General features: G+C 36.7%; 1 protein-coding gene and 1 long non-coding RNA gene across 2 annotated transcripts; one reads left to right on the forward strand and one right to left on the reverse strand.

The window, feature by feature from the left end:
* Positions 1-1,836: 1,836 nt before the first annotated feature.
* LOC133806086 (patatin-like protein 2) lies at positions 1,837-4,773 on the reverse strand. Its single transcript, XM_062244222.1, has 4 exons — positions 4,606-4,773; positions 4,211-4,513; positions 2,358-2,536; positions 1,837-2,129 (listed from the first exon to the last, which is right to left on the reverse strand). The coding sequence occupies exons 1-4, from the start codon at positions 4,771-4,773 to the stop codon at positions 2,045-2,047; spliced, it is 735 nt and encodes a 244-aa protein (XP_062100206.1). The 3' UTR covers positions 1,837-2,044.
* On the forward strand, positions 3,267-3,929 carry LOC133806783 (uncharacterized). Its single transcript, XR_009879083.1, has 2 exons — positions 3,267-3,354; positions 3,452-3,929. It is a non-coding gene; the product is annotated as an uncharacterized LOC133806783 (long non-coding RNA).
* Positions 4,774-17,362: the final 12,589 nt, after the last annotated feature.

The following is a 17,362-nucleotide window of genomic DNA, read 5'->3' on the forward strand; positions in this document are numbered from 1 at the left end:
GAGCCCTAAAAACTTTATTTAAAGATACTCAACAGGATCTTTTAAGACACATATTGCGAGTCCTAAAAATATTCTTTTAAGGCATGTGAAGAGAGTCCTAAAAACTTTACTTAAAGACAATGCGAACCCTAAAACATTCTTTTAGGACTCGCAATGTGAATCCTAAAAATATTCTTTTAGGACTACCACCGTGAGCTCTAAAAAACCTCACTTTTTAAGGCTCTCAAATAGAGGGCTCGTGCCCCGCGAGCCCTAAAAAGCCTTCTTTGTAGTAGTTACTTCAGTGAGTATATGCTGGCATGATTACTGTGCTTAGACTTTTAGTTAGCTTAGTTTATAGGCTAATAACTATGAACTTGTCAAACTTATTTTAATTTATATGCACAACATATATACACTTTCTATGAGTCTTTTGGTAATATTTAGATAACATGTTATCAAATATATATATATATTCTATAATCTGTCTATCTGCTGTAAATTGTCTAGGTCTGTTGTAAATACAAGATACAATCAATGAAATATAGCAAGAGAAAATAGAAAATCATTAAATTTCCCTGAAAACCCTATCTCAGTGGGTCGTATGAGTATTGTCGAGAAAACCTGCTCATATTCAATCCCGACGGGCTCCAATAGGTCAATAGTGATTGCCTCTAAGATTGCTCCACACGTGGTCAAAAAGTACCCAATCTTGACAGGGCTGGCCTGTCCAGGACTTTTATAAGTAGTGGTGAAAGGAGTTAGTGGTTTGGAATGAGAGTAAAAGAAAAAAAATATATTAAAACTTGAAAAGAGTTATTGATTACTTAATGTGGGAAAATTGCACATTAGTTCCTCTTATTTAATTCGATAAATATAATCTTTGTAAATAAAAATTTATTTTATTTTTATATTAGATTTTTGCGACGATTAATTGGTGGAAAATATTTTCTTATAAATCCTTCAATAATTTTAATTTTCATATGATATTACAATATATTATTGTGAAAAATTTTATTGGCTACAAATTCAAATAATCACTTATTTAATTGGGTTTTCAAACAAATAATGGATCATTCGTACAAAAAACATTAAATTACGTAATATAAATATAAATTTTACACATTTTTTATAATAAGTTTCAAAATAAAATAAATTTAATAATAATATATTTTTATATAAAAAATGTGTAGGTAACAAATTTTTTAGATTTTTGTTGTTTTAACGGTTTTTTTTAACTTTAACAATATTTAATCGAATATATATATTTAAAATTAATTAAAAATAGATGTTTATTAATTATATTAATATAAATTTAAATATTATAAAATTTTATTATAATAATAATATTTATTATAAGACTACATATTTACTAATTATATTAATATAAATTCAAATTAAAATGTTATAAAATATTATTATAATAATATATAACACAAAATTAAATATTTAATAATAATATTAATATAAATTCAAATCATATAAAATATTATTATGATAATAATATATAATCTTAATTTTTTACTAATTAGATTAATATGAATTCAAATATTATAAAATATGATTATTATAATAATATTTAATATAAGATTAGATATTTAACACTTATATTAATATAAATTAAATATTATAAAAAATCCTTATAACAATAATATATAATACATAATCTTAATTTTTATTAAAAAAAATATCATTTATATTTGAAAAGGTTATTAAATTATATATATTTTAATAAAAACTATAAATTATATATTGGTTTAATTTTTTTTAATATGTTTATATTAATTTTTTATATATAATATTTATATAAATTTAATAAAAATAATTAATAAATGCTATAAATAAAATAAAGCAAACTATTGCATATATCCGTAGATGGTGAAGTTTAAACATGGTTTACACGTAGATGTCTGTGATCGGTGTGGTGAGAAAATAAAACAATTAAATTTACACAGCCATAACATACATTTTCTTTATTTAATTAGTTTATTTATATTTATATGCTGAATGTAATCCCTCTTTCGTATTTATAGATCGACCTGAAATTGCCAAAGCTAGCGAGTTATCATATACTCGCAACGACATTCACTTTTGCGTTTCGTGATTTTGTGTCTCTGAGCTTTTTCTCCGATGATAGTAATTTTGCAAACCTGTACATAATCATGACATATAATCATTATATTAATGAATCTCTGGATAGTTATTTGTGTAGGCAAATACCGTATACACTAAAGGCAAACATATAAATAAATAGAACATTCTTTTAAAATTATGCTTTAAGAGTGATTATATTTCTAAAAAATAATAATTACGAACTAATATGACTACTTTTTGATTAATTGAAAGAAGCAATATTATTCAAAATTAACTTAACGTACATTTTGAGAGCTTCCTCGTTACTGCAACCACCATTATCGATTGGCTCAGCTAAGCCTGTGCTCAAATTTACTCTAGCCACAGGTTTCTTCAAAAGCTGTTCTCCTATTTGCTCAAGTTTATTCATGTTCTCTTCTGTAGAAATGTCAACAGAAGACTCATTTCCCACCAGTTCGTCATCCTACGTACACATACCAAATCACGATAATTTTTTAATATTGTGGCGTCAACTTATTTCATTTCATTAGGAAAAATAACTACGAATCCATATATATTTATGCATATAATATTTAATTAGGAAAAATATTTTTCATCTCTTGAAGCAATAATTGCCTATTAACTGATTGACGGGAAAATTGACTGCCCATCAGATAATTATTTTTTTTTTACAAAACCCAATAAAATTAGACAATCCAGCTGCTCGTTACTGCTCTTTAATTAATGGCAAAAGCACTTAATATTTTAGATTTTGTGTGATTTAGCACCAAATATTTTATTTTGCCAGAAAAGTACTCAACATCAAATTAAGTCCCACCTGACAGAGACGTTAATTAGTGACGGATTATAAAAAAATCTGTGCCCCAATTTTTTATTCTTCCATGTTCCATCAATTATTTTAAGACACCTTATTTATTTATTTAATATATATTTAAATTATTTACAACTTTATCTTTTTCTTATATAACTTTTTTTAAATATATATATAAATGTAAATTAATTTCAAAACATAAAAAATTAATTAGAAAAACATTTAAAATTTACAAAATAATTAAAAATATTAATTATCTACACGTGGCCCAATATAATTCATCTATTTCATAATATTTTTTAAAAATAATTGAAATATATAAATAAATTAAAAAATAAAATGAAAACAATTAAAAAATTGTAAAAGTATTAATTATAGTATTGTTTTTTCTTTGGTCGACCACCATCCATGGTTGCCATGTAATATCAATCTCAAACAAAAAATTTCAAAGTCAAAAAAATTGTGTGCAGGTAATTGTAAATCTACCTTTCATTGATACAAATAACAAAACAAATTCTTTGATGCAGATTACTTTTTTATTTTCATTTTTTTTTGGCAACCAAACAGAATAGGAAATGAAAGAGAGAGGGATCCGTGCTCCAATGCCTATCGCTTCTTGCGATGGCCAAAAGCCAGATTCGTGTTCCTCTCAACATGATGATCCGATCCCTGGCAACGATAGACTCTGTTTCAAGCTCCATGATCGCCAACGAAGCCTTGAAATCTCCGCCTAAAAGGGGACCGACCGAGAAGATGAACGGAGCTTCCAAGCTCCAGGGTTCTGTTGGCGTCGTCAACAGGAAGTCATAGCAGTCGTGCGTGCATCGAACGGAGCTCCGGGCTCCGATGTACTATGGTAGATCGAAGATGAAGAAAACGAATCAGTCGGAGGAAGAAGACATTGAGGGGGAGAGAGAGTCTGAGAGTAAAGAAGATTTAATTTTTAATTAATTTAAATATATTTTGTTATTTTTAAAATTTTAAATGTTTTAAATTAATTTTTTATGTTTTGAAATCAATTTAAATATATATTTTTAAAAAATTATATGGATCAATGATAATACGCTATTTGTATAGCCATCAGCAATTGACGGCTTTGTTAGAACGAGTAATTACAGAAACACATGGTTGGGTGCTAAATCACAAAAAAATCCAATTTATTGGATACTTTTGCTACTAATTTATTTTAATTAATTAATTAAAAATTATATTAGTGTTGAGTGATCATCTCAATTTATATCCAACTAATAAATAGATACTTATATAATTTAGAATTGGGAGTTTTCTATATATTCGAAATAGAAAAATGTGCATATATAAACTTACTTGAATACGAAGGTAATGATCCTCAGAGTGTAAGGCTTGGAATACCACAGAAATGTGAAAGTCAACCATGTCTGCACTAGCCTGATTAAAGACATCCACTATAGGAGTCGAACCATCATTAATAAGCCAATTGAAGATGCCCCATTTGGCTGCCAGTTTAGCATTGTATTTTTGTTCTATCTTCGCCGACCCAGTTCCGATTGAGATCACCAAAAACCGACTGTAGTCCATAGGCTTTATTGGGAAAAAGTCAGGATTTTGGTTAAAGATTTCTTTGGTCACTTGGCTTATAGCTACTAATGCCTGTTCAATCATCATTTAATAATTAAAAACATCATTATATATACATATATTATTGTTGGGAATAAAGTCTGGATTTTTGTTTTATTTTTTACCGGATTGTTGGCAGCAACACCACCATCAATAAGATTAAATTCTCTTATATTTCCCTTAATGTCCTCGTTCTTAAAGTAGTAAGCAGGAAAGTAGGTTGGAGCTGCAGATGTGCCGATGCATATGTCAGAAAGTTTAACGTCCAGGTGGGGTGAACATTTTACCTGCATCCTCAATCTTAATCTGTTAGAATCGTACACATCAATTAATTAAGCTAGGTTTCTATAATTAAATCTCCTTTATTGCTGCACTCCCTACAAAAAATAACATAATTATTAGCGATGTCGACTTTTTGTTACCATAGATAAATATAGCCATTACCCAAATATTTTCAGTCATTATTAGTGGCGATGTGTCGCCGCTAATGTGAGAATTGGTCGCCGCTAATTGTTGTGTCAAATATTTAAAAATTATTAGCGGCCGCTAATGTTGGAGATAAATTTTTTATGGGAAAATTAGCAGTATTTTTTTCAATGATTTTATTAGTGGAGACTGGTCGCCGATAATGTTTTTCGCGATATCATTTAAGTTAGATAAAAACAATGTCGTTTACACATCAGCAACGACTACTTAATTTCCCGTCACCACTAAAAGTGGGCTTGATATACACGATGCAGACTTGTCCCCTTCCTCATTTCTCACGCAGAAACCCACCCGAAAACCCCATTGTAGTCGCACCACCCGAGCCCTCCACCGTCGCCGCACCCGAGCCCACCTCACCACTGCCATCCCCACCACCCTCACAGACCCCTTCTTCTTTTTCCCTCTTCTTTCTCCTTCCAATTTTGCCCTAAATCCCTAAAAAAATATTCCACCACTTCCACATCCGTACCAACTCCCACACAATCACCACTATGGTCACCTCCACACCAAGCGAACCCAGTACAGAGGCAAACAAGGTTTGATTTTTTCTTTTTAATTTTTTTTCAATTTTTTTTATTTAAATTTCAAATTTGTATATATATATATATGTGTGTGTGTATATGTGTGGGTATATGTGTATAAATTTCTAATTTGATTTTAATTCACTAACTTTTGTTTTAGTTTTTGTTTGTGGAATGAGAAAAGAAAAGCTTTATATTGGAGTGTTGTTGGTGTTCAAGTCTCTAGTGCACAGTATATACCAATGTTTGTTTTTAAGAAAATTTCTATTTTTATTGTTTTTAATATGATATATCTATATATGTGTGTGTGTGTGAATATGTATTAGTTTTTATAGATTGTTCTATGTATGTATTAATTTGGGTGTATGTATTTGTATTTAATATTGGAAATTTTAGAAATATTGGTTGTATGTAGATTTAATATGTGAACTTGGAATATAATTTTTTGATTTTGGTTAATAATATGTCGAGGTTTGGGGTCAGGTGTTGGGTGTCGGGGTTGGGGGTTTGGGGTCGGGGGTTGGGGTCGTGGTTTGTCAATCGGGGGTCGTGGTTAGTGGGTCGGGGGTCAGGGGTTTTGGGGTCAGGTGTTGGGGGTCAGGGTCGGGGTCGGGTGTCGAGGTTTTGGGTCAGGTGTTGGGGGTCGAAGTCAGGGGTCTGGGGTTATGGGGTCGGGTGTTGGAGTTTGGAATAAGATAAGTAAATAATAAAATTTTAATTTCTTGATTAATAAGATAATTAAATAATAAAGTATTGATTTAATAATTAATAAGATAAGTAAATCATAAAATTATTAATTTAATAATTAAATAAGTTGAAGATAATTAAATAATAATTACAATATGAATTGAATAAAACTAAACTCGATTAAGTTGTACTTCATAAATACATAGGTAATTATATATTAACATTTAATTTTAAACATTTTACAATAATTTTAAAATGTGTGACATCATAATTTGAGCTAATCATAAGACTTCATAAAACATCATAAAATGTTTTGACAAAATATTTTAATTTTGTTATTTTCTCTTTGGTCATAAAATTGTATTACCAAAGATATGATAAAAGGGTTATAAATTATCACCTAGTGATAATGTTTTCTTTATTATTTTTAATCATGAAAAGTCTTAGACCTGTTCGAAGAAGCCTTAAATACTCTTCTCCGAATTATCCAGGACGCTATGTGTCTGCATGGATAGTTTGGGTTTGTTTTATACCCATAATTTTATCTATTACTCATTTATTTTTTCGTTAGTAGAGATTTTGGTATATGTTTCCTTATTTGTCCTCGTAAGTGGGCATACTTAATATTAGTCTGTCCACTTATGAGAACCATAAGGAGGTGCTATCGAAATTTTTACACAAACGAAACAATGAAAATAGTGTAGATTAAATTATATGTATACTACAAACCTTAATGGGATAGGTTCTTTACCCTTTTAAAAGTGGAGTGAAAATGTGGATTAGAACACTTACACACACATAGTCAATTCTACTTAATGATATTTTACATTTGTACCATAGATGACGAATGATAAGAGTTGGATGATAAGGAGAAATCGTCATGACGATGCTTATTGGAACGGTCCCCAAGCCTTCTTGAGAATGGAGAAAGAACACGTACACTGTGACGAGAGGATCCCATATCCATGTGTTAGATGTTTGAATGCTAGATTGCAAACTGTGGATACGGTGGAGGCTCACATATTTGATTGGGGTTTTCAAGCAAAATATCAACAATGGATTACCATGGGGAGCGGAAGTAGGTGTCCCGATGAGGTAGTCGAGGAGAATGAAGACATAGATGAGATGAGAGATGTCGTTGACCATTTTGTATTGCCGACAAATGCAGATGAAGAAAATGGTGTGGAAGGTAGTCGGATGGGTCAATATTACGATGAGTTGTTCGATGAGATTGAAGTTGAGTTGTATCCAGGGTGCGATTGGATATTGTTGACCCTCAATTTGGTCAACGACACGGAGTCAGATAAACGATATAAAATGAGATGAAAACAAGAAGAAGTTCAAATGGAAAAGTAAATGACACAAACAATTTATAGTGGTTCGGCCCCAATTAGATGGTAATGACCTACGTCCACTTAGTGTTCTTATTGATGTAGAATCCTAATACTGTGATCAATGAACTAGGGTTCACGAGTTTCACAAGCCTTGAGAGAATTACAACTTTGGTGAATAATCACACTCTAATTTTCTCTCAAGATTCAAAGATCAAAAAGTTCCCTCCCTTGAGCCTTTTGATTCGTATTTATAGGCTCAAGAAGGTTACATGGGCCAATGAGACTTAATTACCATTAAGACTTACGTATCTAGGTAATAATAGAAATTACAATCAATGTATAATCACTGAATTGCATAAATAAAAGAAATAAATGAAAGTATGCGACTAGGCTGGTCGACTGGAAGCGTGATGAATGATAAACCAATAATCTCCTATTCGATGGCCGAGCAAGATACTCACTTAAAGTCGTCACGTGCCTGCCACGTGTAGGTCAATTCTGCCACATCATCAGGGACCGTTTTTGGGTAAACATTTGTCCCCCAAGTTTATTTTACTGCGACCAGCATAAAATAAACTTAGAAAATAGACCTTTCGTATGCCTTGTCAAATCTGTCAGAGCCATTCGTGCCTTCTCGAAAAAGACAACCAATCATATCTTTGTAGTTTCCCAAAAAGTGGTTTGACGCTATTACGCTTTTCCATGCCTCGAAAAATAACCCCTCGTGATTACCTCTGTAACCGTGCTTCGACCAATATATAACCCCCCATATTTACATTTTTTTGCTTTTACTTTTTTCTTTTTCTCAAGAACACTGAAGAACAGAACCCTTAGAATCCAGAAGACCCAAACGATCCCAACGATCCACAGAGTTTCTACCCAGCCACTCAACGTCTTGGAAATTTACACCCACTTTCATCCAAGTAAGTTTCTTGAGTTTCTTCCTTTCTGAGATGTCATGCTATATTTAGTTTCTGGTTTGTTTCAGAATTTAAGTTCCTGAATGTTCTTGAAAAACTAATTTGGGGTAAATGGGCACGTAGGTCTAAGCATGATAGGATAAGGAAAAAACACTACATGAGGCTTAGGAATTGGTTTGGGAAATAGGATTATTGATTTCGAGCGTAAAATCGAAGTAAAAATTCGATTTTTAAGCATGTAGAAAAAACTAGGTTTTCCCGCCCTTTCTCAGAGTCGAAAAGTTTTTTCCGAAAAAACTTTTCACTTCTGCATTTTAATCTGTTTTCCAAACTATTCACATAGAATTTAGTGTTTTTGTTAGAATGCTGCTGGTCGTATAAAAGCTTAACTTTTATACACGAGCAATGTTATTCCAACTTTTCCACTTTCTTGGTCTTTTGGCCGTAGATTCTCATCTCCCCTGCTCTGTTAGCAGATTTTCATGCACGACCCGTGGGGAGGTGAGAGGTCGATCGACGACGACTTGCTTGCGCAGTTACTCGAAGATCAAGAACAGTCGTTGCTGCTAATCCCAGAAATTCCTTTTTCTCATAACCCTTCAAATAGATCTTCGAACAGCCTAGCCAACATGGGTAGCGTAAAATCAATTGCTCAAAAGAAAAAGAAAACAACCACTCCTCCTGCCAAACAGCCTGCTCCTTGGGCTGAAAATCCTTCGACCAGTCCTCAACCCGAAAATACTTCCCAGCTAGAAATCCAAACAAAAGCCCAACCTCAGGACGTCCTTCGACCAGAGGTCGAACGGTACGTAGTACCTCCTAGCAACATTATAGCTAGGATGGTAGGAAATTATCCCAAGAAGTACGAACTTCCTAGGATAACCCTAATCAAGCCGACCAGCGGGCAAACCTGCCTGGGGGCGCCTTCAGTGCCTGGTCGAGATATCACATTGAGGCAAGGGCAACCTTGCCTCTTCATCCATTTTTCAAGGGGGTGGCCAACTATTTCGAGGTCGCTCCCTTCCAAATCACCCCAAACGGATATAGAGTGCTCTCTGCTCTCTATATCCTGTACATCCATAAGAAGTGGCCCGTTCCTATGCCACACGAGATCAATTATTTGTTTGATCTCAAGTCCGACCCCAATAACAACAACACGAGGTTCTTCCACTTTTACCACCAAGAATCTGCTCGCACTTTCCTGAGTGAGATCACCCACAGGTCCAACGTGGGAAAGTACTTCCAGGAGTACTTTTTAACACCGGACCTAGTCGCCAACAATCTTGCCTTCACTGAAGGAGGTAAATTGTTTATTCACTGGTCACTTAATTTCCTTTAGCTTTTCTACACATTCCTTAGAACTTTGGTGTCATTCAGGTCCATGGCATCGACCAACTCCTACTCCAGAAATGGAGATACGAGCAGCATCCCTGGCCAACATGACCGATATAGAAAAAAGCGTCAAATAGCTGGTCATGGAGACCAATATAAGGCTTGTTGGCCTTCTGACACCTCACCAGGATGTGAGGGAATCAACTGCAGGGAGCGCTACCGGTGGAGAAGTTCCCGAGCAGCACCAAGATGTGTCATAACCTCCGAGGAGGAGGACAACGAAAGTGACTATCAGGGAACCCTCCAGCACCCCACGAGCAGCTGCTGCCCCTACTCAACCAAGAAAGGGCAAGCAGAAGGTTTCTGAACACCCCGAGCCTATTCTTGAATCTTCAGATAAGAACAGTACTGACTTCTCACTCTTAGATAATTTTCCCATTCCCTGTCATTTATTTGACGGGGATGACAACTTTAAATACACGCCTAATTTAAATTCATACTTCTTCAAGGTAGTGAGTGAGTGTAGCAGTAGTACAATAAATAATGTAGCGACCAGCAGTTGTAGCTCGGGTATTTTACTTGTAATTTCCTTAATCTTATTTCCTTGATTTAATAAGTATCTCCATCTATATTGCCTCACTATTCACTTCTATTTTGTAGTCATGTCAGGTAAAGATCTGTTCGACCTATACAGCGAACTTGAACTCGCCACTCCTTTGAGCAAGAAAAAAGTGAGAAGGCAACATTGCGGAGAGAACAACAACAACCCTCCGGCAAAAAAGACTCGGACCGCAAATCCTCCAATACCAGTTCCTTCCAAAGAAACAACACCTACTCCAGCTCCCATCGACCAGACGTCTCCACCAGCCCTTGTCGATCAGACACGTCCTCCAATGCCTATTAACCAACCTCCTTCAGCTCTTACTGACTAGACATCTCCTGATTAGACAGGAGAGGCTTTGACAAACATTGTGCTTAGTTCGGCCAAAGATAGGCTGACTAAGCTATTGAGGCACCGATGCAGCCAAGAGGCCATCATCAGTACTGACTTCATGGAGGTCGACCAGATCATTAACTGTGCGTTGTGTTGTCGTTTCTTGCTGAGCTTTATTTGTTTATCTTGTCATTTTATTTCTACTAACAGTTTTACCTTCTTGCTGATTGCAGGGAGTTCTAACTATGAGCGCTAGCTAGCGCCACTCGGGAGCCCTGACTGCTTAATATGAGAAGAGACTTGGTGAGTAGCTTAAGGCGTCTGAGGAAAAACAAGTTGAGGAGCTTAAAGCGTCCGAGGCCAGACACGCTGAGGAGCTTAAGATGACTGAGGTGAAATACACCGAGCAGCTCGAGGCAGTCGAGAAGAAAAATCCTGAGCTGCTCGAATAGAAGGCTAAGTTGGCTGAAGAGCTAAAACAACATCAGGCTACCTTGACCAAAGCCATTGAAACTAAAGAGAAGTACAAGGAGGCTTCTTTGCTTAATTTCAAGGAAGCCTCTAAGCTTCAAGATGATCTGGTCATCAGCAGAAAGGAGACTGAGAGGTTGGAGGAACGCGTCAAAGAGCTCGAGGAGACCAATGCCAGTAACCTGGAGAGGTACAAGGGAGCCACCTTTAGATGCTTTTATACATTCTGGAAGCATAACCGCGTGGCGGACTTCAGCTATCTATCAGAGCGTATGAGGCAGTCTGAGATAAACAGGTGCCTAGCTCGCCTTGAAGAGGAGGAGAGAGTTCCTGCCTCCCCCGAAATCTCCTTGGCTACGGGCATCGATGGAGTAGAAGAGGAAATTGGGGCCCCCGTCGACCAACAAACTCCTTAAGATCCTCATGCTTCATAATTTTTTTGTTTTTTTATTTAACTTTGTAATTTGGGACACACGGACCTCAGTTCGTAGTGTCAAAAAAATATAATTTTTACTACACAGGCAGCTTTTTCTTTTAAACAGAGAATTACATCCGAGCAGTAACTGCTCGTGGTGTAAAACAATTTACTTTTAATGTTTAGATATTATAATACTTACAATATATTACAACATCATGTTCGCATGACCGAACTTAGCATAGCACTTTGGTTTGATTTAGCAAAATTTAAACAAAATTTTGAAAAATACTCTAAGTACTGTAGCATGCTTTCACTTATTTTTCTCGTGTGTTTACATATACTTGTTGATATGATTTGCCTACTAGATACCTTATATGCCCCCCAAGTGATTGAGGAGCTTTAGGTCCTCAGTCACTTTCCTTGACCAAGACCTGCTCGAACATTACTGCTCGTAATAAAGAGAAAAAATTATAATATAACAAAACAACACACGTAATGAGAAAATACTTGTAATAAATACAATAGTTGGAAAGATTGACTGGCTGCGCACAGTCCCTTTTATTTCTCTTAATAAATGGACAATCGTGTATGTACGAGTGATCAAAAATTTGATCTTACACTTATAAGCGATCAGTCACATGATTGACTAACCCTTGTTCATAAACTTGTAAAAAGTAAAATTAATACAAGTCAATTCTTTAAGAAGAATTGTTTATTGGTAGTACTTGCGTAGGTGTTCTCCATTCCAATAGCAAGGAATGAGATCTCTATTTAAGCGAGCAAGTTTATAGGTGCCTGGTTGAAGGACTTCTTCGATTTGGTACGGTCCTTCCTAGTTAGGTCCAAGCACTCCAACAGCTTGATCACGGGTATTAAGAAAAACTCTTCTAAGTACCAGATCTCCCACATTAAATTTTCTTTCACATACTTTAGAGTTGAAATACCGGGAAACATTTTGCTGATAAGCTGCTACTCGGAGTTGGGCTTGTTCGCGCCTTTCATCGACCAAATCCAAACATTCCTTCAACAATTGACTATTGGTGTCTTGATCGTATGCCATCCTTTGATGTGATGGCATATCTAATTCAACATGCAACATATCTTCATACCCATAGGCTACGGAAAATAGAGTATGGCTTGTTGCTGTTCCATGGGATATTCTATACAACTAGAGGACTTCAGGCAACTGTTCTGGCCATGCCCCTTTTGCTTCTTCAAGCCTTTTCTTCAGAGTATCCTTTAGTGTATTGTTGACAGCCTCAACTTGTCCGTTTTCCTGTAGATGAGCTACTGAGGAAAAGCTTTTGATAATCCCATGCCTCTCGCAAAAATCCGTAAACAGATCACTATCAAACTGTGTGCTGTTGTCTGAAATAATTTTTCATGGTAATCTGTAGTGACACACTATGTTCTTGACCACAAAATCCAGCACTTTCTTGGTTGTTATGGTTGCCAGTGGCTTAGCTTCAGCCCACTTTGTGAAGTAATCAACAGCTACCATGACATATTTGACGTTGCCTTTTCCTGTGGGCAAAGACTCAATCAAATCTATTCCCCACACTGCGAATGGCCATGGGCTTTGCATTTGCTTTAACTCATTAGGGGCTGCTCATGGTACCTTAGAGAATCTCTGACACTTGTCGCATCTTCAAACAAAGTCCAAAGTGTTTTCATTCATTGATGGCCAGAAGTATCCTTGCCTTAAGATCCTTTTTGATAAACTCTTCCCCCAGTGTGATCCCCGCAAAAACCTTCATGTACTTCTTGCATTAATTCTTTGGCCTTTTCTTTTAAGACACACTTAAGGAGTGGCATTGAGTACCCCCTTCTATATAAAATTTTGTCGACCAGTATAAACCGAGCAAATTGCCTCTGGAGGGCTCTTGCTTTGAATCTATCTTTCGGCAGTACTCTGTGCGTCAAGTACTCAATGAAGGGTGCCATCCACATGTCTGCTGCCTGAATTACCAGAGAGGTTTCTTCTGCTTTGATGCTTGGTGCGGACAACCGTTCAACAGACACTATATTCAGGGTGACAACATCCTTTGTACTTGGTAATTTGGCCAAAGCATCAGCATTTGAGTTCTGCTCGCGAGGTACTTGCTGGAGGGTATATTTTTCAAACTGCGCCAACAAATCCTTTACTTTGTTCAATTAAGCAACCATCTTTAGACCCCGGGCTTGATATTCTCCAGTAATTTGATTAACCACCAGCTGGGAGTCACTATAGATTTATAGTAACTTTATGTTCATGTCCCAGGCTAATCTTAATCTTGTGAGCAGTGCTTCGTACTCGGCTTTGTTATTGGACGATGTGAAGTCGAATTTGATTGCGCAGTGGAATCAATGCCCTTCAGGCGTTACCAAAATCACACCGGCTCTGGCATGGTGCTCGTTAGAAGAGCCGTCTGTGAACAACTTCCAAGAGGGAGTTTGGTTTTGAGGCTCAGGCTCTTCTATCTGTTCAATGTCTGGAAGCCCAGTGAGCTCTGCGACAAAGTCTGCTAGAGCTTGTCCCTTTATTGCTGCTCATAGCGAGTAGGAAATATCAAACTGCCCAAGTTCAACCGCCCATTTCAATAATCGACCAGCAGCTTCTGGTTTCTGCAGAACTTGCCGTAGGGGCTGGTCGGTTAGTACTGTGATGGGGTGAGCTTGGAAGTATGGCCGCATCTTTCTGGAGGCTAAGATTAAGCAGTAGGCTAATTTTTCAATGGGTGGGTACTGCAGTTCTGCTCCTATTAGCCTTTTGCTTAAATAATATACAACTTTTTGCACATTTTCCTCCTCTCTTACCAAGACAGCACTAGCAGCATATTCTATGACCGCCAAATAGATGAACAAAGCTTCTTTCTCAACCGGCTTAGATAGAATCGGTGGCTGCGACATATGAGACTTTAGAGCTTGGAAAGCCTGCTCGCACTCCTCCATCCACTCGAATTTTTTATTGCCCCTAAGTAGATTAAAAAATTGGGCGCACTTGTCCGTGGATTTAGAGATAAATTTACTTAAAGCGGAAATCCTCCCGGTTAAACTTTGAATATCTTTTATCTTTGTTGGCCATTTCATATCGACCAGAGCCTTGATATTTTCGGGATTAGCTTCAATACCTCGTGAGTTCACTATAAATTCCAAAAATTTCCCTGATCCAACTCTGAAGGAACACTTAAGGGGATTTAGCTTCATCTTATATTTGTTCAAGACGTTGAAGCACTCTTGCAAATCCCCAATGTGTTCTTCTGCGTTCTTCGACTTAACCAGCATGTCATCAACATATACTTCCATGTTTATACTGATTAGCTCTTTAAACATGTGATTGACTAATCGCTGGTAAGTCACACCAGAGTTTTTCAAACCAAAGGGCATTACTTTATAACAATAAAGCCCTGTATCGGTCCGATGGCTCGTGTGATCCTCATCAGGCAGGTGCATACTGATTTGATTGTATCCAGGGTAAGCATCCATAAATGATAGGATCTTGTTCTCTGAGGTGGCATCAGCCAGCTGGTCGATCCTTGGGAGCGGGAAACAATCATTAGGGCAGCTTTATTAAGGCCTGTAAAATCCATGCATGTTCTCCATTTTCCATTCGACTTGGGAACTAGTACGGGATTAGAGACCCACGATGGATAAAACGCTACCCTGATGAATCTGTTCTCCTTTTGCTTCTTGACTTCTTCCTTTAAAGCTTTCGATATGTCTTTGTCGAGCAGCCTTCTTTTCTGTTGTACTGGTGGAAAATTTTTATCTATGTTCAAGACATGGCTGATAACTGTTGGGTTAATTACAACCATACCTTGATGCGACCAGGCAAAGACTTCCTGCTTCTTCAAAAATTCTACCAGCTTTTGTTTTGTTGTTGTCTCTAAGTTTTTACCGACTTTCACAACCCTGGTCGGATTTGCCCCATCGAGTTGGACCTCTTCAAGGTCCTCGACTAGTCCTACTTCCTCATCACAATCCCCAAAGTGAGGATCTAAATCCTTATCCTCACTTTGGGCAACACCCTATTTGGTGACACACTCACCTAATTAGGCTTGTATTTCATCAGCCAATTGCAACTCTTTTCCGGCATTTTCCCTCGATCCACCCCTCTTCGCCTTAGTAATCGAGGAATTATAGCATTCCCTCGCTTCTCGTTGGTTTCCCAACACGCATCCTACCCCTGCGTCAGTTGGGAATTAAAATGTTTTCTTTTCAATATAGTGGTATTATCAAATAGATGGTAGACTGGATTCTGAACGGTGTCTAGACAATTTCGATCGAGTGATGAAAGATCGATATTGCGGTAGGAAATAAAAAAAAAAGACACCAACATTTTTCACCATATTACAATGGGCCTGAGGATTTGGACAAAATCTTTGAAAAGCCATATCAGAATGTGAACAAGGACGGGTGGAAGAAGATTTGTGAGTTACTTCTTGGGTGGAGCGCTAAAAGAAGAATAAGGAAAACAGAGTGCAACAGAAGTATGCAACTACACAGGGTTCAAAATCGTTGGCGGCTCGCCATCATGAGAAAGTAAGTAAAAATATTAACACAAATAATTTTAATTAAATTATAAGTTATGTAACCATATGTTTATATTTTTTTAGACAAATCCGGACCCTATTGAGGATTGGAAAGATTATCACTGGAATAAAGAGACAAAACAGTTTTTCAATGAAGCTGCTCAAGAAGATTATGTAAGTTTACCTAATTATATTTGTGTTATTCTTAGAATTCTGTTTTTTATTTCCTGCTAACTCTTTCTTTAAAAAAAAAAAAATTGAAGGTCGATTTTATAGCACAAAGTTAGCAAACATCTGTTTTTGCCTCGAATGGGGATGCTTCTTCCTAAGTTGATCAGGTGCAGGTTTTAGAAAAAGTACTGGGACGGAGGGGCAGTCATGAGCGAGGGTATTGGGCCACAAATTGAGGGGGACAAGGCCATCCTCTAGTCAACCCTCTCAAAACACCCAATCTCAAGCACCTCCTAACCAATCAACTGCCGAATACGGTGATTTGGTGGAGACGATAAAGAAATTGACTACGCAAGTCAATTTCATGTCTCAATTTCTTCCAAGTGGACCTAATGTGCAGTTTCAGTCTCCACATAATTCTTCGTCTCAACCCTCGGTCTCGCCGGACACATCTTCAACTTCATCTTCTCATCTGCCCCTAATCCATCCATACTTGTACGGAGCACCGTCACCGCCCTCATCCCAACCCATGAGATCTCCTTACATGTTTGGAGTAGTACCATCACATCCTCTACCAAATTATCCTTACATGTTTGGAGCATCATCGACACAGCCTCTGCCATATCCTTACTACCAGTTTTTTTATCAAGATCGTCAACCTTACCTCCACAGTATGCATGGCCACAGCCACCGCAACCACCACGAGGTAACGATATGGACGATGCTTGTAACGCCCTGGTTACCCCAGAACAGTTACGGTGAACAGTGAACCAGAAATTTGACTCGCTACCCGAGTCCTTTGGTTAAAAACGTGATCTAAGTGTTATTAATAGGCTAAGGTATAAAAACCAGTAAAAAGGAAAGGATATTTTGCATTAAGTATATAAACTGCTCATGAGCCATTCAAAACGTTTACAAGATGTTTACATTACAAAATGGTCGCTTTTGTTTCAAATTTACAAGCCTTGCCGACCTAAGCGGCAAAAATAGGGTAAACCCCTAGTTCCTCTGAGAACTCCCTAACCGTGGTGGTCAAGCGGCCAAATATGTACACAACACTGCCTAAGCTCTCCACTCAAGGTTGGGCGAGCTTCTCT

The sequence above is a fragment of the Humulus lupulus genome, chromosome X (assembly GCF_963169125.1).
Source record: "Humulus lupulus chromosome X, drHumLupu1.1, whole genome shotgun sequence".
NCBI classification, from domain to species: Eukaryota; Viridiplantae; Streptophyta; class Magnoliopsida; order Rosales; family Cannabaceae; genus Humulus; species Humulus lupulus.

Excerpts from the sequence above, each read along its gene's own strand:
- LOC133806086 (XM_062244222.1), bottom strand. The coding sequence starts at position 4,773 with ATGCAGGTAAAATGTTCACCCCACCTGGACGTTAAACTTTCTGACATA. Across the intron at positions 2,537-4,210 it reads ATCATTACCTTCGTATTCAA|GATGACGAACTGGTGGGAAA; the intron begins GTAAGTTTATAT and ends ATGTGTACGTAG. Across the intron at positions 2,130-2,357 it reads AACGAGGAAGCTCTCAAAAT|GTTTGCAAAATTACTATCAT; the intron begins GTACGTTAAGTT and ends GATTATGTACAG.